At 41.0% G+C, this 25,173-nt stretch overlaps 1 protein-coding gene across 2 annotated transcripts in view; it reads left to right on the forward strand.

The window, feature by feature from the left end:
* Window positions 1-19,605, forward strand: part of MAPK14 (mitogen-activated protein kinase 14) — a 32,493-nt gene extending 12,888 nt beyond the window's left edge. The window contains exons 4-12 of one of the 2 annotated variants that reach the window (XM_053392930.1): window positions 1,436-1,547; window positions 2,652-2,681; window positions 3,207-3,254; window positions 3,732-3,846; window positions 4,189-4,260; window positions 9,809-9,888; window positions 15,357-15,435; window positions 16,184-16,357; window positions 17,520-19,605. In XM_053392930.1, coding sequence (XP_053248905.1) covers window positions 1,436-1,547; window positions 2,652-2,681; window positions 3,207-3,254; window positions 3,732-3,846; window positions 4,189-4,260; window positions 9,809-9,888; window positions 15,357-15,435; window positions 16,184-16,357; window positions 17,520-17,587 — 778 coding nt within the window. In that variant the 3' untranslated portion in view covers window positions 17,588-19,605. Of the gene's footprint in view, window positions 1-1,435; window positions 1,548-2,651; window positions 2,682-3,206; window positions 3,255-3,731; window positions 3,847-4,188; window positions 4,261-9,808; window positions 9,889-13,785; window positions 13,866-15,356; window positions 15,436-16,183; window positions 16,358-17,519 lie in introns of both variants that reach the window. The other variant, XM_053392929.1, reaches the window with a different exon arrangement.
* The last annotated feature ends 5,568 nt before the right edge of the window (window positions 19,606-25,173 follow it).

A 25,173-nucleotide genomic window follows, 5' to 3' on the forward strand; every position in this document is an offset into this window, starting at 1 on the left:
TAGGAGCTGGTTCCCATATAGCCCTGCCGTATGGGTGGGGTGGAGAATACATGTAAATTCTTGTGTGAGTAGATCCTGCCAAACATTAGTCTGACTTAGGAAAAGGAGTAGATGGACTGTGTGGTTATACTCTAGGTCCTGTGAGTGGTCAGGGAGAGTGTGTAAATTGGAGACTCATTCCTTGGCCTCAGCCCTCTGTAACCTATGAACTAAGACCTTGCATGAAGCAGGCCCAAAATAAATATAGGAAAAATATGTTAGTTATGAATTTAAATTACAGTGCATCCTTAAGAAGTCTCTTATTATCTATTGGAATTTTAAATAGAATGGATCTTTCTAAACAATGAGAGATGCAGGGTTATACATGAATCTGCAAAAGATAGAACTGTCTTATTGCTTATTGTCTTACATTATGAATACACTCTTTTTTGCATTGCAACACAAGTGTATCGTATATCTCTGTACTAAATGGTTTACATTCTTTATAATGGCTTGTATCCAATATAGTGCTAAGTACCTGTCACATCCGGATTTCCACTTGTCCACTTGTGCAAAGGGACTTCCCCCATCTTGTCCCTCTGAACACATCATCTCAAATCTGTTTTGAAGGTTTTCTCAACCCTCTGGAATAGATTGCGAGAGGATGCAGGAGGAGGAGGAGAGGGAGGGAAGTCCCATTGTGCAAGAAGAAATCCTTTTGCTGATGGAAACAACGGAGTTAGATACTGCCCAATGTATTCTCACCATACATTTAAAATTGTATCTGTACCATAGCAGACTACTGGCTATGAAAAGGTCATACATAAAACCAATGAATTTTCATAAATGCAATAGGTTGGATCCAGATTTAGTCATATTTGAAGAAGTTGGTCAGTAACTGATTTCAGTGGAAACTAGGCAGCTAACAGACCAGCCTAAATCCCTGTTCTATCATGGTGGAGGGAATTTTAATAGGACAGAGTTATCCCTCTGCCTGGTTCTACCACCTTTTGCTGTTGGCAGGGAACAGCGGCACCCTGTTGCACCGACCCAAAAGGCAGGTCAGCAGAAGCTGCTGCTACTGCCAGTATACTTGCCAGCAGTAGCCAGTGGAAAACTCCCCCGCTAGGGGGTGATTGGGGGATGATCTGTGCTGTACAGGATCTCCTGTGCTGACCACCCTGCTGCCACGTGATGGCAACAGGCCTTATCCAGGCAACTGGGGTGCTGCCACAGCAAAGGGATATATTCCCTTTCTGCCACCTTCTGCTCTAGCTGGCGTGACTGGTAGGACTGTGGAAGTGGTGGTGACTACATGGCACTGTCAAAGCCCACCGCTGCCAGTGATTGATCCCTAATTTAATCTGAACAAAATCCAGTGCTTCTCTATAAATGCTCTGACTCACTCACCTACAACACATGGAGGTAATACCATTGTTTAATTCTTGTTTTTTAGATACCTTGTAACCCATCTTATGGGGGCAGATCTGAACAATATTGTGAAATGTCAGAAGCTCACAGATGACCATGTACAGTTTCTAATCTATCAAATTCTTCGTGGTTTGAAGGTATTTGCATTGACTCTATTACTATTGTATTCTGTATGCAAGTGGCAAATAAAAGACATACTTTCTTCCCATTAGAGAGGTCCATGGGCATACTTTGGATTCAGATAAAAACACCACCACATGGTCCTGAATTGGTTGAACTGACCCCCATTATGACAGTCATGAAATATTAGCTGTTCTTTTTGAGAGTCTGAAGAGAGGCAAAGATATCATTACATGCTGCTCTCCTGAATCAGCTCAGACTTGCCTCTTGTATTCTGCTCTCCTCATGTTCAGAGGAACTAAATGTTCTTTCTGTGTGGGAGGATTTTGTTTTATGTGTTACATTCCCTTTGGTGGTGGGGGGAGGCACTGCAAAAAAAAAAAGTTACCTAGAGGGAAAGAAGGGAATGGGATCCTGCTGGAGATAGCAAGGCAGAAGCCAATACTTTCTGCTCAGTGGTGCTATCTTGTTTCACCCTTCTGTGTAGGAAAACAAGGCAGAGTGTTGAGAGGCATAGAAAGATAGTGAGAGCCAATTTCAAGTCTATATTTTTTGACCTGAAGAAGAAATCTTCACCTTATTGGTTTGTCATATGCAGGTGATTTTAATCTAGGAAACACACTGCATGCATTAACTCAGAGAAACAGTTGTTTGGCTTTGAACAAATAGCACAACCTTACTGGAAATGAGTTATAAATTATTGTTATTTTTTAAGTAGAAGTTCCTTCCAGAACTTCTAGATGCCCTCTTAAATGTTAAATGTTGTGAATCTTGTGAGATTACTATCTTGTGAGATTTCTGGGGCACCAGACGGATGCAGACTTTGATTCAGTAGTTTCAAAATGCATCTGTACTTTGCCACAGAATGGGGAAGAACCAAATATGAAGGGATGAAAATATGAACATTGTGCAGGCATTATTCCCTCTTCCTTTCTGGTTGGAAATGACTTTGGTTATCTTCAAAGGAACAAACTTAGAGCAGACATTTCTCAAACGTCATTACAAAACCACTGAATGCTAGATGAGTAGATGTAATACAAGACATAGACTTTCATAAGGCATGTACCTTCATAATGGAAAATAGTGTCTGAATCTAATCTTCAAAATATTTTTATTTTCAGTATATCCATTCAGCTGACATAATACACAGAGTGAGTATTATTTTTAGTGTAAATGATTCAATGAAAGCAGCATCCTGGGAAGTTGTAGCATTAGATCTTTGTATATCAAAGCAGCAGTCAAATTAAGCTAAAAGTTCAATAAAATTGCAATAAATATTTTAGTTAATGCTGGGAGAGAGTGAGTCTTGACAGATTCTGTTCAGGCATAGTTCACTTTACCACGGGGTTGGCTCTGGCCATCACTTTTCTTAACAAGTGCCTGCAGAGTACAGAACTGTAATTTGACTTGTTTCATTTGTTTGTTTGTTTGATTGGTTGGTTGGTTTTTCAGGGGTGGGATTAATTCTTGTTTATATACATATGGCTGATGCATGCTGTTGAAAATCTCAGTGAAGTGTGGATTATGGTAGGATTGTATTACAGTTAACATCTGAAGATTATTTTTGAAAGTTGAGGAATACATTAGATGTTGCCAGTGCTAAATTTCATGGTTGGGACATCTTTTTTATCATTGCAATGTTGTGACACCAGTATCTCTTTTTTTCTTTCTTTTAGGATTTAAAACCTAGTAACCTAGCTGTGAATGAGGACTGTGAGCTGAAGGTAAGGTGGGGTTAGTGTACACATAGCTTGTGGGCAGCCTAGCAATCATTTGTTTAATAGGTCAGGACCTGAATATCTTAACAGGAAAATGTAGGCACTAAGATAAGCAAGTCTGTTGACCCCTGGAGAAATATTTTAGAATTTATGAGTCTTTGTACACTGTTGGCTCAAAAGGTATTTAATAAAAGTTCCACTTTAGTTATTCCATGGTTGTGTATTTGTGGTACTCTTGAACTGCTCTTGTTTGAAATTGGGCACAGTGCGGTTAGGGAGTCACATAAGAGCTGTAAATCCTTGACAAATTTAGTCTTACAAAAGTATGTTTCACCAAACCTATTTCTGGAAGTGTTCAACAACATTTCTTTTCATCCATTTTTTTGCATCTTCTGCAATTGTAGCTAATCAGATCAAAAGTCCAGTTTGTCCTTTAAAAATAAATAAATGTACCAGTGCATTACTATCTTCCCTGTTCTGCAGATTCTGGATTTTGGATTGGCACGACACACAGATGATGAGATGACGGGGTATGTAGCTACTAGGTGGTACAGAGCTCCTGAGATCATGCTGAACTGGATGCATTACAATCAAACAGGTACGGTGTCTCATTAATCAAACCATCAGAGATTTGTATAATAAAACTGTATCATATAATTCTGTGGCACAATGGAATTGCCTCACTGTTGTAATACAAGAGATCTAATTTTTCAAGCATAGACATCTATATCATTAACGGAATCAGGTCTGCATCTGAAATTGTCAAATTCATGTTTATCAAGAGTACAAATACGTGCTTTTTCTTGCTGTCATACTAAAGCTAAGCATTTTAGGATTAGGTTAACCATTACAATTGGTTTTATTTAAATCTTTTGGAATACTGGAACAGAGATCTGGCTAGAGGAGTCTGGCTTCTAAATTCATTCTGCTTTTTCCTCAGTTGATATTTGGTCTGTTGGATGTATTATGGCTGAACTGTTGACTGGAAGAACGCTATTCCCTGGTACAGACCGTATCCTTTAAAAACATCTAAAAATTAACTGAAACTCATTTTCACACACAGCAACATGTAACCCAAGGAAGACTTAGGAACCAGCTCTGCACTTTGGTGTTGGAATTCTTTCTATGCAGATGAATTCATTTTGAGAACTACTGCTGCATTCTCCAATAATGCTTTTGGCAGGTGGTTGAAATGCATTATTTCAGTCTGTGGTTTAACAATAGGGTTTCACTTTCTCTGTCTTTGCTTGTTCTTCTCTTTAAAAGCTTTGAAAGTGGCCTTCCACCTTGAAGGGAAAATGTAATTACTTTTTTCAGCATCTCTGAGATCTGTTTTCCAGTTCCAGTAATTCAGATGTCCTGTCAAACTACTTCAATTTTGATACTAAAGTTCTATGAGAAGACAGGTTCCCTCATAATGTTTAGCAGCCCCAAGTCAGTAAAAGGGAAGAATATATAATCTACAGGTAGATCTGTTCTTATGTAACTTGTAAATATGACACAAAATAAAGGATTCTGTGTTGGCCCATAAGAAAAAATCCAAAATCCATATTATGGCAATACTTTTATGAAGCCAACTAAAATAGTGGACAAGCAATCGAGTTCTCAAATCAAGACTTGGGAAGAGAATGCATGGCTGGTGGTAACACCATGGCTGTGCATTTTGGAAGAGTCTAAAGGCAAAATGTTGGAAGAGGTAGTAGGTTGTCACATGGAACTCTTAAATGCTGTGTTGCTGTTTCGTTGTACCAAGGTTTACTTGAAAGGAAGAAACAATAGCAAATTTCCTATCTTTGGAACTACAAAAACTAGCTGTTACTCAGGTCTGTCTCCATCCTTACATGAAGCACACAGGTTTATGTTTTGTGTGACTTGGATAGATGGAAAAGCAGAATAAAGAGGAAGGGCTATAGCTCTGGGTTGGAGCATCTGCTTCTTACCTTCCTAAAGAGAAAGGGAGTCTTATTAACAAAAGTGTACTTTTTTTTACCTTTCACCCCACCTATACTTAACTTTTACCCACCTGAACTTTCTACCTCTGATAATATAAATACTATCTACTTTCTCTTCATTTTTCTCTACCTGTCCAGGTCACACAAAAAGTAAATCTGTATGGCATTTCACCTAAAGATAGGAGCAAACCAGGGTACCAGTTTTTTTTTGTAGGTTTTTTTGTATATAAATTTTGTTTTAAAAAATAAAGATGGGAAATCAGGCATTATCAGCCCATCTTTATACCTTGGTGCAACCTGATACCTGCATAGCGCTTACAGAGCCTCATTTGAATGTCTGCTGCTTCCTCCTGCATTATGCCACAGGACTCTTTATCAAGTGCAGACTCATGGCTTTGTCACTAGCTAAATATTCTGTCCCCAGCCCCCCATTTTATCCACACAACAGCCTTAGGCTGAGCAACAGGGACTGGCCCAAGGTCATCCAGTGAGCTTCATGACTGAGTGGGGACTTGAATCTTGGTCTCCACGTCCTAGTCCAATACTTAAGCCTCTTTAACATACTGGCACACTTTATAATATAAAAAAGCATTCTGTGTATAATTCAGTATTTGGTCCCTAATCTGAAGTCTAAATCATTGGCAGGCTCCGTGCAACCCTTTTATCAGTTATTAATGGAGAGATCTTGAAAGATAAGAATATCTTGATATTCTGTCCAGTTGCACTGTGTCCACCAAAATATGTTCTATGGGAATGAAACATTTAAAAGTTTCCGGGTTATCCGTCTAAAAGTAATAAATAAATGGATTGAATCCTAGGGAAATAAAATATATTTTTGCATTTAGTTTTCCGACTATTAAATATTTCATGAAGGGGAGTGTGTGATGTTGATCTTTGTGGAAAAAACTAACACATTTATTTTAGGTTTTAGGCTAATATTAGAAGGTGTGAAGATGGTCAAAGTCATTTATTTTATGGTTGTTTTTTACCAAACTTTCCCAGAATAGATGAGGCAAATGTGAAAACTATATGATACATTTATAGCCTACATGTTGGATTTTTTCCTTGTTTTTGTTGTGTTACCCTTTGCTTTCACTTCTTCCTGTTCACTTCTCCTTTTCCAAGACCCTTGCAGTTGTCTTTCTCCTTCTCCTTTTCTGTCTGAGGTATGTAGAAAAAAAAGTTTCTTGCCTAAAGAGCAAAATAGACATGTTTTAACTATGTTGGGTGCAATTTTTATTTTTACAATATAAATATTTGTACTCTTTTCTCTATTACATGTACATGCTCCTCTTTTTGAATGGTCCTAAATGAAGTTGTGTTTGCCTTCCACAAATCTTCACTCCATATGTGCAGTTATTTAAGGCTAGGGTGGGGAGTGATAGCCATTTCTGTCAGCTTCTTAATGGGAATAATGGATATGCATTCAAGGAATAATAACACATTGGCTTACATTATAGGAATTCTGTGAGTATACACAGCATGCAAATTGGTTTAACCAGTGGCAGGAATTTGTAAAGCAAGCTTTTATTACTCAGCTCTTGGAAATCTGATCTGCAGGAGATAGTGGGTTTGGGGGCTCCATTAGTGGGAGTTGCCAACTTAAACACTTGATGATCAGCAGCTACAGGTAAGGGAAAGATTAAATGCCCAAGCTGTAATTGGTTAATATGCTGCATGTGCAGACTTAACTTCCATAGCTGTTTTGAAAACTTCCATATGTGTTTTGAAAATTGCTATAGGTTTGAGCATAACCAAAGTTGTAGCTGGTAGTACTGAGTAAAATCTAATATAGTTATTGCTGAACAGAGTTCATATTTCTTCTACCCTGACCCATATTAGGGTGCTCTCCATATTTTGAAATCGGGCTGGGCCGGTGTCTTCAAGTAATGTACCTTGATTAACCTATTTGGGACAAGTTGCTTTTTTAAAAATAATAATAATAAATCTTACTAACTGAATTACTACAATGATCTGGAATGACTAATTGGACTGTGATGTAGAATTTGTTATAAACATATTCTAAGTCAGGAAGATTTCTCAAAAAGTAGCCATATCAGAATAACGTGTTCTGGGTACTCTTGGTCTTGAATGCCCACTTGGACCTGGCATCTGGATTTTGCTTTAAACTTGGCTTTTTGCTGTATTCACTGTTGGTTGTGGTAGCAAACTTTTCCCTTTTCTGTATGGTCAGTATTGGGACTTGCCAGTTCTTGAAATTCATTCTTTTCTGAGATCTGCATGCTTTTCTTTGCTTATGGCTTTCTATGCACTCTGTTTACTTTTGCTTTGAGTTTACTAACAACTCCTTCCTAGTTAAGCAGCAGTTCACAAATTATATTGTTGATATATAGATGCAACAATCTTGTAATATTTTAATTGATTCATTGTGTTGGTTAGCTGCTTCCAACTGACTTCTGCTTCTTGCCCTAGTAAAGACTTTGTAGTGAAGTAATTAATGTTTGTCCGTGTACGCAGCAGACACAGTCTGTAAAAAAATAAAAAGCACTGACAGCAGATATATCTTTCATTAAATTCTGATATTACTTAACTTTCAAATACTTCAAACAACCAGAAAATGGTTGACTTACCATTATTTAGATGGCACATAGAGTCATACTTTTGGTTGTACTTGTTTTAATTTACAAACTTGTGTTAACTTGTTCTGGCTGAAGGCTGAAGCACATAGATGAAAACTGGCATCTTCTTTCAAAGATGAGCCTACATTGTGCAGGTTTTTATTGGAGGCCTCAGTTCAAATCCAGCCCAGAATTCACAAAGTAGCTTTTGGGAAGTTACTGCTAGAAAGTAACTTGCTTTAAGGCTTAGTATAACTAAGGTGGGAATTATTTTGCAAATTGAATTTATATCCTGCCATTCCTTAGGACAGCCTTGATGCAGTTTCAAATTCAGGAGATTAGATTTTAATCTTCAGGGGCTGGAAAGTTCTCACTCTCCAATAGCTATGGGATTTCCTATGCAGTCAATAACTTTTTCTCACTCTCTCCACCATTGGGAGCATTGCTCATGAGCCCCAAGCTTGCTTTCCGATCTTAAGGATAGCAGTTCCAGGTGGGGTGTAACTTCTAGGGCCCCTAAGGAGTTTGTGACTTTTCCAATCAGTTCCCTGCTTTGTTACACTAGCTGTTGTCCGCAAAACTCCCTGAGAGGACAGTGGAGGGAAGCAAGTGTGACTCATTAAAATATATATAACTGCCCATTAAATACTATGATAAAATGTCCAGATGGGTTTTGCTGACATGGGGTCTCCAATTGTAATAAAAGTCACTGATTTCACAAAAAGGATTAGGACTGAGTATAAATAGTGTTGACCGCCAACTTCTACAAAGTAGAAGGGTTGACAGCACCTGAAGTAGCCAGCATCCTAGAAAGCATTTACCAACCTTTCCCAACCTGGTGCCCTCCAGATGTTTTGGATTAAATTTCCCACCATCTTCCTACCATTGGCTGGGCAGGCTGGAGTTGATAGGAGTTGGGAGTCCACTAGGTTGAGGTAAATTGGTTTTGTGCACTATTAAAATTAGCCTCAAAGTTGCTACTTTACTCAAGCTTTAAAAGTTAAGTGACAGCAATTTCTACTTACAGGTAGATAGCCGTGTTGGTCTGCCGTAGTCAAAACAAAACAACAACAAAAATTCCTTCCAATAGCATCTTAGAGACCAACTAAGTTAATTATTGGTATCTGAAGAAGTGTGCATGCACACGAAAGCTCATACCAATAACTAACTTAGTTGGTCTCTAAGGTGCTACTGGAAGGATTTTTTAATTTAATTTAATTTGTTTCGAGCAATTTCTGCTTTCACTATCACCAGTGCATGCTAGTCTTTTACCAACTGCTTCTGCCACTAAATCTTAACTGTTACTAATGACTGGGAGTATAGGTCTAACCTAAAATAATCACAGAGAGCATCAATTATACCTGTTAATCACCATTGTATTCTGATTGCAAAATGTGCATGTTTGCCACTATTGGATAGTAGCTTGGAATGGTGGACAAGCCTTAGTAGAGCAATTAGAATATAGAGCATAGAGCAGAGCAGAGCAAAAAAAGCACTTTAACCTTAGAACCTCAACGAAGCTGTCTTCAGTTTGTCCTTTGGGCAGAAGCTTGGGTATATTTTCTCTTGTAAGGGTAGAAAGATTTAGACTGTAAAGCTACAGTTCTAAATATTCTAGGTGCACTCATTCTATTCTGAATTAGGAATTGCCTCATCCCTTCCATGAACAGGAAAATTGCAACTTGTGAAAGAGGAACCACATTGGGTAAATTCAACCTTGCAACAATTGATCACTCACATAAGCAGTTGTCTCCATATGTTAGCTGCTTGCAGAAACAAATGTGGCTAAATGTGTCCACATTTCTTGAACAGATTTGGGTGTAGGATTTTCATCAGGTGGATATTTAAATGGTATGTGTTTTCTACATTAGATGTGTGCTAATATTACTTATTATTATTATTATTTATTATTATTTTGATTGAGACATTTGGTTTTCTTTTTCCCCCTTTAGTTTTATTCGGCTGCTGCTGTGATTTTTTTTCTCCCATTTTATTTGTCCCAGCATTTTCCTTTATGGTCCATCGTTAGATATTGATCAGTTGAAGCTCATTTTGAGACTCGTTGGAACACCAGGGCCTGAGCTTTTGAAGAAAATATCTTCAGAGTCTGTGAGTTTAAAGCTTGACTGTAATGCCTTGCCTTTTTGGATTTTGTGTTTTCCCTTTTCTTTGCTTGCTTGTAGACTGCACCTATCTCCTTCCTGGTTAGTTTTGTCTTAAGCTTGTTTCCTTAGACACATCTTATTTTCCTTGGACACATCTTGAAGCCTCCCCTCTCTGCCTCTGTACTAGTCTTCATGTCCCATCTTACCTTCTTCTATTTTCTGTCTGTAGGCTATACTAAGCTTAGCTGAACACTGTGTACTTCATTGCACACTCTTGTTAAACGCTGTTAGGCACATGCTGCTACCAATATCCCATATATATCACATCTCCTAATGGATAGTGCTTTCTTTAAGTTGGATTTTGGGACTTGCATTGAGTGCTCTTCCACAAGCTGTTTCAAGAAGGGGAAAATGTTTAGGAACAAGTATGAGCATGAATCATGTTAAAAGCCAGACAGTAAATTCCTGTTGTCACTAGTGCAAACAGCTTGTTGTTGGATCATAACATTGACCTCAGTCCTAAAAGTGCTCAGTCATAAAGGTGATATCCATGGAAGTAATGATATAGCTGGGGTTTCCCCTCCATAAGTAGGATTGTTCTGCATTCATGGGATGATAGCTAATCTACATTCTACACTTCAACATAGGGAGCAGCTGGGTGTTGCAGCTTACCAGAATAGGAATGAAAGTTGGGTAGGCGCCCCTGTGCGAGTGCAGGTTTGGCTTCACCAGTGTGCCTGTGCAATCCTGTCACCACTGCTGCCTGGTCCTCCCCTATCCCTGCAGCGTCCTAGTAAGAAGCAGCAATGCCACTGTCAGTAGGGTAGCACTGTTGCCTACTCTCATCACACTGGTCACTGCTACTTACGCATGGATGATTTTGTCATATAAAATATTTTGATTAGAAACTCATTTAAAATAGATCTACAAGCACCCTAATTTAGATTAGGCTTACTGAAGAGATTGAAACGTGTTCGGAAATAAGAGGGGAAATGAGCTGAAAGGAACCCACAGATTCAACATATCCATATTTGTTTACTAAATACATGTTTGCCGGTTTAGCCATAAAGCAGTGGTGGAGAGCCAGGGTGGTGTAGTTGTTAAGAGCGGTGGACTTTTAATCTGGTGAACCGGGTTCACTTCCCATCTCCTCCACGTGCAGCTGCTGGGTGACCTTGGGCTAGTCACACTTCTCTGAAGTCTCTCAGCCTCACTCACCTCAGAGTGTTTGTTGTGGGGAAGGAAGGGAAAGGAGATTGTTAGCCGCTTTGAGACTCCTTAAGGGGAGTGAAAGGCAGGATATCAAGTTCAAACTCCTCCTCCTCCTCCTCTTCTTGTTTTATCACTAAATGGAATGTGAGGAGGATGGGCCTATGAAACCTGTACCCCCTTACCTCCTTAAGGTCTGCTGCTTGAAGAATTGATACTGGAACAGGGAGATGGGGAATTACAGCAGCAGTTTTCAAATAGGTAGGGCAGGGAAAGAGGTTGTTCCCACCAATCACACCACCCTTCTTCATAGGCTAACCAACAAGCAGGTATTTAACAAACACAGCTGTTGAGCCCCCAGTAGTTTTCTGGAATTAGGCTGATGGTACTTGAAAAATGTTTAAAAGTTATAAAAATAAAAAGGATTCTTCCTTCTGTGAAGTGCTGTGAATAGATGAAATAGATAAGAAAGACAATGATGCTTATAGTCCTACTTTTTCACCTTTTGTACATCTTGGTTTTTGCTTCAGGAGGACCGAGTAATCAGCAGTTGGGTCATACTGCAAGAATTTAATGGATCATTTTTTCTGAGTTAAGGAAATAACTGGCTCCTAAGAACGAGCATATACAGATGGATTTTTATTGTTTCTATAGTGCCATCTGTGCATATTGCATTTTACAAAGAACATGTTTGATAGGACCCAACCCCAAAGTATGTGTTCTTAGAAGAACAAAGCATATGTTCTTACCTGTGCTGTATATCCATTGAAGAGAGTACTGAAAAGTCTAGCCCATCCCTTTATAGCCTTCTAAATGAGGGTCTGCTTTGGAGTAATGGGATTTTAAATGGCTGCATCTGCTCATAACTTTCTGCTTTGCAGTATCAGTAGCTACATGTGTTCACAGCCAACTTGGCCCAGATCTTATCCAGAAAACAATGCTGAGTGAAAAATTCAGAATTAGATGACAATGCATACTGCAATACAGCAGCTTGTTACCTTAAGCATCTTCATACAGTTATTTGAGATGAAGTAGCAGATGAAGATTCTTCTTAGGCTCATACCAGATGGTTGTTTGGAATACCCTTGCTATGAAACATGGATCAGATGCAGTCTTGACTGGATGTGTGTTAAGTAGCAAAACGTATGTAAACTGTTTTGAATAAATGTAGGAATGATTGCCAGGAGGTAAGTAAAGGTATAAAATGGCAGCGTTGAAAAACAGGGCATTTGAAGTTAGAGAGTGATTTTAACTCCCTCTGTGTGCCCCAAACTTGAGCTGTGTATATTTTTAGAGCAGGGAGGATCAGCTTTTTTGTTCATATACTTGCTGTGTATGAGCCCTTTTGTTGACTGGGTGGGGGATAGAGAAGAGCCATGCTGCTCTTGTGTGTTTGAGGGTATTAGAGGGGTAATAAGAGATGGTGCCATTGTAGTTGAAGCAGATTGGTCTCCTGCTTACCCCACCCATCTTACTTGCAGGTTGGGGGTTGTAACCATAAGATAACAGATCTGAATAGAATGTAAATCAAACTGTGCCTTGACAAACACATAGCCTTTGCCTTTCTTTCCTGTTGCGGAAGTTGGTAATATTCAGGCTAACACATTGTCACTTTTCTCAGGACTTCTTTCCATTGGTTGTCTAATTTAAGGGAGATAATAGAATCACTAAAACTTCCAGTCTGTAGTAATCTCCATATATGCATACCTTTTTTACCCGTCTGAAACATATAAAGGCCTGAAAGTAGGCCCATTGTCCAGCCAGTTTGGAGCCTGTGGTTTAATTAAAAATCCTACAGTGGAGGAAGAACTGTGGAGGATTCCACCCTCCCAACTTGGCATGAATTCCAATAAATAAGAAGTTTTTTTTGCTTTTGTAGACAAAGCAATGTCAAATAGTATCAAATAGCAATATTATCTAAATAGGGAAATTGACTAGATTTTTAAAGTTGTGAAAACTTTTTAGGATAGAAAATTATTTCAGTAAAAAGACTTTATTTGGTTCTGCATATAATTAAAGCATAGCTAGACAACATACTTGAAAAAAATCCTTGTCCTCTTTCCTCCCCATATATCATGTGCAGTTGAACAAAATTAAATGCTGTATAAAGAAATGTGCTACATGAAGCTTAACCTCACTACTATGCACTACTATTCACTGTACAGATGTTTATTTTGCCATAGTTGCCATTAAATTGGCTTTCTCTTTATCACTGACACCTAACATTTTTGTGCAATGCGAACTGCATTCTAACATTGCATATTTTTCTATTAGCATTCATATGGACGAGTATCTCAGATACTGCATCCTCAGTGTATTAGCTTGTGCAGCAAAAGAGTGAAATCTAAGCTTTGTAAAGCCAGATAGAATAAAATAGTATATCTTTAGCAGCCATCAATTGGCTCACTTCCTTGTTCAAGGCGACTTCTGTTTCTAAAAGGGGCCAGCACCCAGTTTAAGGCTGCCAATTGATTATTATAAACAGTGAGCAAGCATCTGGCTTTACTGAAATATTATTAACTGTTTTCTGATTTTACTTTCTGGTCTGCTTTCCTGTAATACAAAGATGGTGTGACACACAGAGTGGTAATTGCCTGTAGTGTGCAGACTAGATGCTTTTTGCGTAATTGTCTTGATTGTATGTTCACACTGATGCTGAAATATTAACAAAGCCCTTGACTAGGCACCTAAGATATTAACCAGCTTCAGCAGATAATGCGTCTGACGGGGACGCCCCCTGCATATCTCATTAACAGGATGCCCAGCCATGAGGTGAGATGTGGCAGGGTGTGCATAGTGGTCTGCAGATCAAAACATTTCTTTATTCATGGATCTTTAGCCCATCTTCCAGGGCATAGGCCTACTAACGCTGCTCACAAAATTGAAACAGCATGGAACACTTAAATACATTATCACAACTCTGTCCCCCAGTCTAAAACCAACGGTGTTTAAAAACCCCAGCACACTGCACTTAAACAGAAGATATACCTGAAAAGTTCAGAATCTACTTTAAGGCAAATATAATTGGGTCTCATGAATTCATAGAGGTGGAGCTACTACAACAGAAGTCTGTCTCTGCCAGAGGACTAGGGATTAAGGCTCTCAAGGCCCAGGCAGGCCCATATGGGTGCAGGCAGTCCATCAGGGAACCTGCTGCCAAACACTTTAGGTCTTTAAAGGCTAAAACCATCACTTTACATTGAGCCTTGAAGCAAGCTGGCAACCAGGGAAACTGGTATTGGGTAAGGTTCTCAAAACACCTAGTCCCCACAAGCATTCTAGCAGCTGAGTTTCCAGTCCAGACGACTCTGGGGTTGCGGCGCTCATCTCGCTTTACAGGCCGAGGGAGCTGGTGTGTGTCTGCAGACAGTTTTTCTGGGGTCATGTGGCCAGCATGACTAAGCCACTTCTGGCGCAACCAGAGCAGAGCACAGAAACACCTTTACCTTCCCTCCAGAGCGGTACCTATTTATCTACTTGCACCTTTTTTGGCGTGCTTTCAAATTGCTAGGTTGACAGGAGCTGGGACCAAGCAATAGGAGCTCACCCCGTCACGGGGATTCGAACCGCTGACCTTCTGATAGGCAAGCCCAAGAGGCTCAGTGGTTTAGATCATGGCGCCACCCGTGTCTATCCAGAGCACATTATGATAGTCTAATTTGGAGGTTGTCAGAACATCAATAAGTGAGGCAAGCTCTGCTTCTCTGCATAGAGCCACAACTGGTGAACTTTCCTAAGCTGATAGAAGGCTTCCCTTTATAGTAACTAGGATTTCTAAAAATGTGCTACTGCACAGCTGTAGACAGCATAATTAGCTTATACTTTGGGTCTTTTAATAGCAAGTAATGAAAATCCACAAAGGAGAACCAAATTTGCTGAAACTTTGTAATTAAGTAGTCAACAGATTGTAACTATCCATTTCAAATGGGACTCTTCTAGTTAGTTGCAGAAATAACATTTGTATTTGGTTAGTGCTCAACTACATAAATACACCTGGATGCCACTGCTGACCTTCAGGAACTTCTCCTCACTTGCAGCAACCTTCAGTACATAACAGGCAATGTTCTTCCAGCCTTACAACTCATAGTGCCCTAGTTCCAACGCTTGTTAATTGTATCTCTGTCGCTGTGGTCAGTCTGGATGAGAAGGGGATGAGGATAAGATAGATGCTGATTAAGCTCAAGCAGGAAAAAGTAGGCACTCGCAGGAGCTTATAATGATTAGGAAGCACAACCTTAACAAAACGTTTTTCTTTTTCTCCAGGCAAGAAACTACATACAGTCTTTGTCTTACATGCCGAAGATGAATTTTGAAAATGTATTTATTGGTGCCAACCCCTTGGGTAAGACTTATCAGCAGTTCCATAACAGTGGAGAATCCAACATGCAAACATTGAGATGTTTAATGTCTCTCGAGACAGACTGATGTTTTAAAATAGTGCTCTTTGTCCAGGAGGTGAAATAACTATTTAAAATATTTATGGACTGCCTTTCTCAACAAAGTCAATGTGAGGCTCAAGCCCACAACCCTGAGATTAAGAGTTTCCTGCTGTACTGACTGAGCTATCCCAGCTCATTAAGTTCAACTCTGCATCTTAGTGAAAACTTGCCTTATTTGTAAATTTTGGTTCAAAAGATAATACGACCAAGTGTTTGTTTGTTAAATACTACTTGTAGCTTCCTGTCTGAAGAGGAATCCAAAGCTGTCCACTCAGATTTGTTTTCTTGCAGGTGCTATTTGCAAAGCAGGCATTGATCGCATACCGTTTGGGGTATATTTTAAAGTAATACTCCCAAGTACAGCTTGAACCATAAATTACTCTCCATTGTGAAATTATAATATTCCTTGGACTGCTGGGACTGAATCCTTATCTACTATAGTTGGGATGGGGAACTTTTGGCCCTCTTGATGTTGTTGGACTCCTGACTTCCATTAGTCCCAGCCATTATGGCCAATGGTCGGGGTGATGGGAGTGGTAGTCTACCCACATCTGAAGGGCCACAGGTTCCCTGCCCTACAGCTTTAGGTGGGACTTTTAAAGAACTGTTGTACAATAATTCTCTCTCCTCCTCATCCCTTGACCCCTGCAGCTGTAGACTTGCTGGAGAAGATGTTGGTGCTGGACACAGACAAACGAATCACTGCTGCTGAAGCATTGGCTCATGCCTATTTTACGCAGTATCATGACCCAGATGATGAGCCAGTGGCAGACCCCTATGATCAATCCTTCGAAAGCAGAGAACTTGATATTGAAGAATGGAAAAGTAAGTTTTCTGGGAGACTGATTTGGTAAGACAGGTCTTGATGGGTGACATCTATTACTGTATGCTCATATAGTGAAAGCAAAACTTGACAGGAGGTGATAAAATATAATGCAACTCAGTATTACTTTGAATAGAGGAGGCAGGGGGCGGTGGGAGAAATAGCTCTATTCTGGTGGTATATTGTAAAAATAAATAAAAAATACAGTCCTTTGAATTTGATGTCAAATTAGGCCTGAACCTAATTGGTGGGGGTTCACAAAACCCTTCTTATTTCCATGTGCTGTTCATTGTCAGTAGTGCTTTCTACAACTTGCAACATATTTGCCTTTAAAACTGAAGAAGTGGGACTTCTGTCAGATTGAATGATTCTGTAGGGAATAATGTAGGCAGCATAATACGCAGTTAATCAGAACTGGATACATGATGTCACAATCAAACTGGTGTGAGGGGAGCCCTTGCTCTGTTGGGGGGGGGGGTGGAACACATCCAATGTTTCTCACATCCTGCCCAACCGTTGCCAAAATGGAGGTGTGCAGTTCAGGAGGGGTGAAGTCTGTAACACAATGTTCTCAGTTTCTGTATAGTGTTACATGAAACTGCTGCTCACAAAAGCAGTAAGTTTATCTGTACTGAATTTGCTTATTGGCCCAATCCACCTCATTGCAGATTCTAAATATCTATAATTGGAGATTCTACTGCTTCATTAGGATTTGAGGGAAAAGAGTCATCAGCATTCTGCACTTCAAATCCCCACAATAGTTTGTAGACTTGACAGAACCGGGTTAGCAGCTGCCATGTGTTCTGTCACCTTGCTCCAGCAAAGTGATGACCAAACTTTGTCCTCCAGCTGTTTTGGGACTACAACTCCCATCATCCCTAGCTAACAGGACCAGTGGTCAGGGATGATGGGAATTGTAGTCCCAAAAAAGCTAGAGGGCCAAGTTTAGCCATCACAGCGGTCCAGCAAGTAGATTCAGGTCTGGCCTAGAATTATGTGAATCCAGTGTGCAAATCTGGAAACAGCTAGTACCTAATTTTAGTTCAACCATCTTCGTTGACTCTGAGGATTGAATTAACTAGGAGTGATTCATTATCTTGTAGGGAAGGAACGGTTACCCACCGGCTGCACTAAAGTCAATGTCTTTCTCTTTTTCTCCACCAGGCCTAACCTATGATGAAGTAGTTAGCTTTGTGCCACCACCGCTTGATCAAGAGGAGATGGAGTCTTGAGAATCTGTTTCTCTCTCTTTGTCCCATATCACTGTGAGGGGAAGGCCTTTTTCATAGGGATTCTCCACATATCATTCAAGTGCCTCTTGCCGTGAAGATTCTCCTTGGTGGAAGGGTTTTGTGTGTAATTCTCGTGTGTGTGTGTGTGTGTGTGTGTGTGTGTGTGTGTTGAATGGGGGTGGGTGGGAGAGTATTTATACAGTAACTGTATAAATAATGCTGCATGTTCTCTTGTATTTTTGTATACAGCCTGGGACATGCTTCTGAAGACCTGTTTGTTTGCTCTTTAGCCTTTACAGTTGGTAACCAGCTTTCATCGCTTATATGGCAAGGCAGATAATTATGCAGGGAAGCTGAGATTTCAAATTCTCAGTAGCAATTCTTGCCATTAAATGGCTTTCCTATCAAGAAAAGACTTAAGATGATGGAAGCTGAACTTTTACTTGAACTGTGCCCTCTGCTTTCGAAGATAAGGGAAAAGAGGGTGAGGGATGTCTTTCCATTCCATGCCATGCAGCTGCTTTACACCCATAGCCTCTTCCCAGTATTCTGTTCAGCAGGAAGGATGGGCCCATGAATGACTGGCTACCTGTTGGGAATATTTTGTCTGAACCAGTGTAAAAAAAAAAAAGTGTGTGCCTTAAATGACTGAGGAGAAATTGGAATCGGGGTTAGTGTTCTCTTAACAGTGGGATTCTGAGCTTGCTGCTTCCTAGGGTGTTGTAGGCCACAGAATACCCATGTATTACTGGCTGCTTTGGCCAGGATACAAATCTACCAAAAATAGGGTGCAGCCCTCATTTTTGGTATCCTCTCTCTTCCCTGCCCAACTCTGAGATGCCCATCAGTAGCTCTGTCATGCTGCCTGTTCATTTTGTATATCTTCTTAAGACAGAGTGTTTTGCATGTTGTAGCTGTGTGTGCATGTAGGCTTCTTTGTGTTATCTGGAGGAGGCACTGGGTTGGTAATCAGCTAATAAATTACTGTATTCACTACCATGGTCAGAGCCATATACAATTGCAGAATCCATCTATTCTTGTTCAACTCATGGGTTGACATTTTGGGCACTTTTTGGATGAAAAGGGGCAAGCGAACATGCACCTTTCTTGGATCTTCCTTTTGTGGCTTTAAAAATGAGTTCATTTATCAGTTTGTGTGTGCCTGAACACAAGATTCAGTTCACTGTATTCATATATGATAGAAATCAAGTAATGATGAGATTGCCCTATTTAGGGACTAAGTGGGGGGCATCACTTCAAGTATTTTGTGTCCATCAGGTGTTCTGGGTATCTGAGGTCCTATTTTTAAAGTATTTTCTGAAATTTATATAATGCAGGTATCATGCATGGATTGTACGTCTGTCTCTGAAAGAGTGAAGCTTTGCAGTATTTTTGTTTCTCCTAATGGATCTGGGATTTTAATGTATTTATCCCTTTTGTACAGAGAAGCCGCCAAAAAAGAAAAAAAGATGGCATGTGGATAATAAAGCCATCAGTTCCTTCCTTTCTAGTGATCTCCCTTCAGGTCATACCCTCTGTAGAGAGACTTGGGGTCCAGAGAGCAGTGCTGCTTCATGCTTCTGGTTTGGAGGCCATCTTAAGACCAAACAAAGTCAACTCCCTCTGCTGGACCTGCAGTCTGGGTATTCAGATGGAAATGTAGATATATTCTGTAAAACATAACAGGAAGATTATTTTTATCAGTCGTTTTATGTGTAGATGCTACCGTGTGACTTTCATGCAGAAATGCTATAAAAAAGAATTTAAAAGCTTATAGGTATTTGTGTGAGTGGGAATATCTCAGAAGTTGAGAGTCTATGTGGGAGCCCCTGTGGAGAGCACTCCCTGTCATTTAGTGTGGTGCTGTTCTACTGCCTCAACTGGACAGAAAGTACACACATGAAAAGATAATTTCTGCAAATTTGTATGTATCCAGGAACTTTGCTCTAACTGGTTATGCCATATAGGATTATCACACAATGCCACTGGTTTAAAATAAACCTATTTTTCAAACTTAATGGACTGGCGGTGGTGGTTGCAAATTAATGTGTGTCTGTAATTAAAGTGACTCATTCATTGGGGCAATGGATATGATGCGGTAATGTCTTACAGTTAATAATAGCACTATGTGTAAAAAGCAAGAGAAAAAATCTTAACTGGCCACTGTGTGTTAGGTGGTGGTTGTGTTGCCTTTTTAAATGCCCCCCCCAACCCAATTACTCTCTTGAATAAAATAATCAAACTAAGCCTGTTCAAATTTGTAAACAGATACCAAAGACCAATTACTCATCATTACATTTCAATGTTACGACTGGACTCTTGAAAGTACAGACTGTAAGGAATGGTTTTTAAGGTACCCCTGGTTTGTATCCATTTGAGTTGGTCAACTCTGAAAATGAGCTTCATAAACAAGTCTGAAGAAGCTGGAATTACATCTTCCATGGCCACACTGCAAGAAGCTGTGCTTGTAAAGTTATAAGTCATTCTTGATCCTTCACATTTTACTGACATCCATTTGTTGTGCTGGAACAGATATATTTTAAATAATAAAAAGGTGGTGTATCCGATTGGTGTGAAGTAGGTAGTGGAAAGAACAGATCAGAGGAAATAACATCTGCCTGCACTTTCTTGTAAACCTGGCTGAAATGTAAACTGGTGTCCGTAAAATATTCAGTTAGACCAGGACAAAAGAGTGTGTTTCCTTTTGGGATAAGATGGTGGGAATCCCTTAGCTATAGAGCTGTTATTAAGCTGGAGTTGTCAGCGAGGTGGATACCTTTTGTATAATTGTTTCTACACACTATTCTCCATCCAGGCAAGCAAGAGCATTCAGCATTCAGGGATAAATTATAGCCAGGTAAAGCACTCAAGGAGGATGCAAAACAGGGCTGATGGGTATGGCGACAGAGTCCCTAAGGTCAGGTAGGGATGCCCTGAGGACCACATTTAGACCCAGGCTTGGGGTTCACAACCTCTGTAAGTAGTTTTTAAGCCAATTCTTTAATCTCCAGAAATCTAATTGGCTATTTGCATTCCAGAATGTTGAGGATTCCTTCTAATGGTTCGTCATCCTGGGAAAAAAGTGAAAAGTAGGATGCCGCAGGGTTCAGTCCTGGGCCGATAGTTGTTTTTATAAACAACTTGGCTGAAGGAATTGAGGGGATGTTCCTCAGATTTGCAGATCCCACCAAACTGGGAGGGGTAGTTAAGGCTGCAGAAGACAGAACTGACATTCAGTATGACCTTAACAGATTAGAGAACTGGCCCTAAACTAACAAAATGAATTTCAAAATAAATACAATTAGGGTGCCACAATAATTGAATTTATGTGTGTGTGTTTTAAATGAAAACATAATAACACAAATAGACTGATTTCAGCAAAGATTCAGAGCCAAATGTTTGTGTCGATGTAATATTTTATTTGTTGGATTTGTTTCACAATCCCAAAAAGCACTGGCTTATAGCACTGCAGTGCTAAATAAGCATCCCAACAGTGCAAGGGTGCCTGCTTGCACAAAGTGACTCACCCTCCCCCCCAAATCATGCTTCTCCCCAGGCACCCCATAAATCTGTTATGGGGTACCCCCAATATTACAGAGCAGATTTGGGAAGCAGGCAGTGGGACTTGAAGAAGGAAATCCTGTTCCACAAGCAGAAATCCTTGCACTAAAGAGATGCTTCCATACTGCTGTAATGGAGACAAGCCTGAGTGAAGTGCGATTACTGAACACCTAAATCTACACAATACATTGAAAGTCAATTGGAAATGTGGCTGTAATTGTGATCACCTTTTAAAATTATCCTTCAGAGCATTTACAAAGACCTCAAATATGCATACAAAAAGACAATGTTGTAAAAGAGAGCCTTATGTAATATGGCTAGGTCTTCAAAGTACTCCTACATTGTCTGGCAGAGCCCAGACAGAATGAGATTTGCTCATCTGCTGTGGCATAATTTGTAGATAAACATAAAGGGACCCCTGACCGTTAGGTCCAGTTGCGGACGACTCTGGAGTTGCAGCGCTCATCTTGCTTTACTGGCTGAGGGAGCCGGCGTACAGCTTCTGGGTCATGTGGCCAGCATGACTAAGCCACTTCTGGCGAACCAGAGCAGAGCACGGAAACGCAGTTTACCTTCCCACCGGAGCGGTACCTATTTATCTACTTGCACTTTGACGTGCTTTTGAACTGCTAGGTTGGCAGGAGCAGGGACCGAGCAACGGGAGCTCACCTTCTGATCGGCCTTAGGCTCTGTGGTTTAGACCGCAGCACCACCTGCGTCCCAATTTGTAGATACTGTAATAGCACTCTTGCAGCCTTCCAAAATGTTTGACGTACCCTGGCTAATTTGAGCACAAGGTGTCTCCCTGAGCAAAGGGATGAAAGCAATTCACAAGCATGACAAACTTCTCCATAATCACCATTCCCTGCATGAGCCTATTAGCCACAGATCCACATTTTTTCACTGTGATCAACCCTCTGACCGCTCATAATGCAATAATGCATTCATTTATCCAGCTAATTACAAGTGCCTGCAATCAGCATGTGATGATGTGATCAAGGGAATGGGAATGGCTCGGGGTAAGTAACTCAAGTAATTACCCAACCATAGTAGACAAGCAGGGAGGCAACAAGCCAATCAGCTGGTTAGTTGTCCATTCAATTACGGCTATCATTTACTTGAAAAATGTGAAGTCTCCCTCCTCCATCCTACAGGGGAACTCCTAGAAGGCGAAACTAGAGCTGTAATCCACTGACTGGACTATCCTCAAGTGAGCTATAGAATTGTTCCTGGATAACTGGTGTAAATGAACTCTGTTTGCAATCATCTTTCAGATCCCTCCTGCTTATTTACACATGACTGTTGGGTGAAACTAATGATTAACTTTGTAGGCAGCTGCTAGTTGTACCACAGGCAGGTGATTTGTCATCTTAGACCTACAAGTGGTTTTATTGCTAACCTATCGTCCTACTCCCCAGCCCACCCACCGAAAGTCAGCACTTCTTCATTGTATCTGGAAATGAGATCCATACTTACAAAGCTGCACGCTGATCAGACAAAAGATACTTAAGAATATAAGAGCCCTGCTGGATCAAACCATGGGTTCATCTAGGCCATGGGTAGGCAAGCTAAGGCCCGGGGGCCGGATCCAGCCCAATCACCTTCTAAATCTGGCCCGCATACGGTCCGGGAATCTGCGTGTTTTTACATGAGTATAATGTGTCCTTTTATTTAAAATGCACCTCTGGGTTATTTGTGGGGCATAGGAATTTGTTCATTTATTTATTTTTTCAAAATATAGTCCGGCCCCCCACAAGATCTGAGGGACAGTGGACTGGCCCCCTGCTAAAAAAGGTTGCTGACCCCTGATCTAGGCCAGAGGTGGTGAATCTTTTTCAGTCTTCGAGCCATAGTCACCATTGCCCACCCATACCTTTTCAAGGAGTGCTTGCCAGTGATGGGAGTGGCTAAATCCAAAAGAATGTGACTGCCCAACACACTCTAAAGTGCACACATTGCTACTCACCACGCACATGCATCTCTCAAAACACACCAGTGCTTTGTTTTCTAGTGGTACTCATTGGCACACAGTGCCAGCAACTTAAAAATTAAATAAAATCTTGGCTTCTAAATCAAGCATGTGAGGAGGGTGTGCCTTTTCTCCCATGCCTATGGTGGCAAGCCCTTTGGCATTGCCAGCTCCAGTGGCACCACTTTGCCCTCCTCCCATGGCGGCACAGCTGTAGAAAGCTGCTGGTCTGCCACTGCACCCACCACTGCTATTCAGCCAGCTCAGCAGGAAGCAGGTGTGCTGGGTTTGTGGAGGCAGTGACAGCCTTGCAGGAGTCTGGCTTCCTTAAAGGCCTTGCAGATGGCATTAAGGCGGAAGGCCACACCTCCTGGCAGCGAGGAGCCCAGCTCTGGGTGCTCGGCAAACACTCGTCCCACACTGAGCCCAGTTTGCAGCATGGCCTGTCCAGCAGCAGCTGCAGCCAGTTTGGCTGAGAAGGGTACTTCATTGTGAGTAACAGCACACACACACACACACACACACAGAGAGAGAGAGAGAGAGAGAGAGAGAGAGAGAGAGAATGAATGAGAAACAAAGCACTGCATACAGGCCACATTTACATCTTAGCTACAGACCACATGCCTCTCCTATTCTCTCACAAACACACTTCTCACACACTCACCCTTCTTGACAGCAGTGGTGAACACTTGTCCAGATAATTCGCCACACCACCAGCACTTTTCATTGAGAGCTGCAATAGTGGCAGCTTTGCCAAAGCTTTGCCCAGAGGACAGGAAGAAAGAGAACCAATCTCTCCCAAATAGCTAATGGGCCCACCAGGAACTAGGAAGATAGCTCAGTGTTGCAGAAGCACTTGACAATGAGGATGCAGCAAGTAGGTCAAAGACAGGGCTGTGACTGCTGGCACCGTCAATAAAAATTCTGAACTTGGTGGGGGACAAGCACAACGACCCAAGCTCAACTGGTGTGTATTGCAATTTAGTTGGGTTTCTAAAAAGAAAAAGAAAAAAAATGCCCCACCAATTTGCCAAATCCTGGTGGGTCTTGAACAGCCAAGCTAAGAATACTTGGTGGCTGGATATGGACAAGGGGATGCAGGTGAGCCACCCATGATATAGATTCTGTTTCACACAGTGATGCCTCTAGAAAGATATGATGACAATAAAGGTAAAGGTACCCCTGCCCGTACGGGCCAGTCTTGACAGACTCTAGGGTTGTGCGCTCATCTCACTCTAGAGGCCGGGAGCCAGCGCTGTCCGAAGACACTTCCGGGTCACGTGGCCAGCGTGACGAAGCCGCTCTGGTGAACTGGCACCAGAGCAGCACACGGAAACACTGTTTACCTTCCCACTATAAAGCGGTACCTATTTATCTACTTGCACTTAGGGGTGCTTTCGAACTGCTAGGTGGGCAGGAGCTGGGACCGAACGACGGGAGCTCACCCTGCCGCGGGGATTCGAACCGCCGACCATGCGATCGGCAAGTCCTAGGCACTGGGGTTTTTCCCACAGCGCCACCCGTGTCCCATGATGACAATAACCCCCCACTATTGCTGCTACCCAACCATTTGAGAAGAGCATCACTTTAAAGGCAATAATTATCACCTCACCAATGTTTGTCTTGTTTCTGAAACCTTTCATCTTAAAGTGCAGGATATGGCCTTTCAGTTTTGCCTCTGAATGTGTCCAGTGAGATAGCCAACATTTTCAATAGCATTTTATGCAACTATAGCTCTAAGCTTCCTTTACACTTCCTTACCGATTGAAGGAAGCCATGGGATAGACAAGCCTTTTACGTGAAGCTCTTTTCCCCAGTCTGCATCAGTACTGGAACTGTTTTGATCTGTTTTCATTTTTTGTATCTGGAACCACTTTTAAATGTTATATATGTGTGCATGATTCTGCTTTTAAAAAAACAACAACCAACAACAACACTTTTCTTTTACAGTTGTATCAGTTTTAATTGTGTGTAAGTGTTCGTTTTATTGTTGTAACCCACTCCGTGCTCTTATTGTGAAGGGCAGTTAAGAAATACATGCCCCCCCCATTTTATA

The sequence above is a fragment of the Podarcis raffonei genome, chromosome 6 (assembly GCF_027172205.1).
Source record: "Podarcis raffonei isolate rPodRaf1 chromosome 6, rPodRaf1.pri, whole genome shotgun sequence".
NCBI lineage: Eukaryota > Metazoa > Chordata > Lepidosauria > Squamata > Lacertidae > Podarcis > Podarcis raffonei.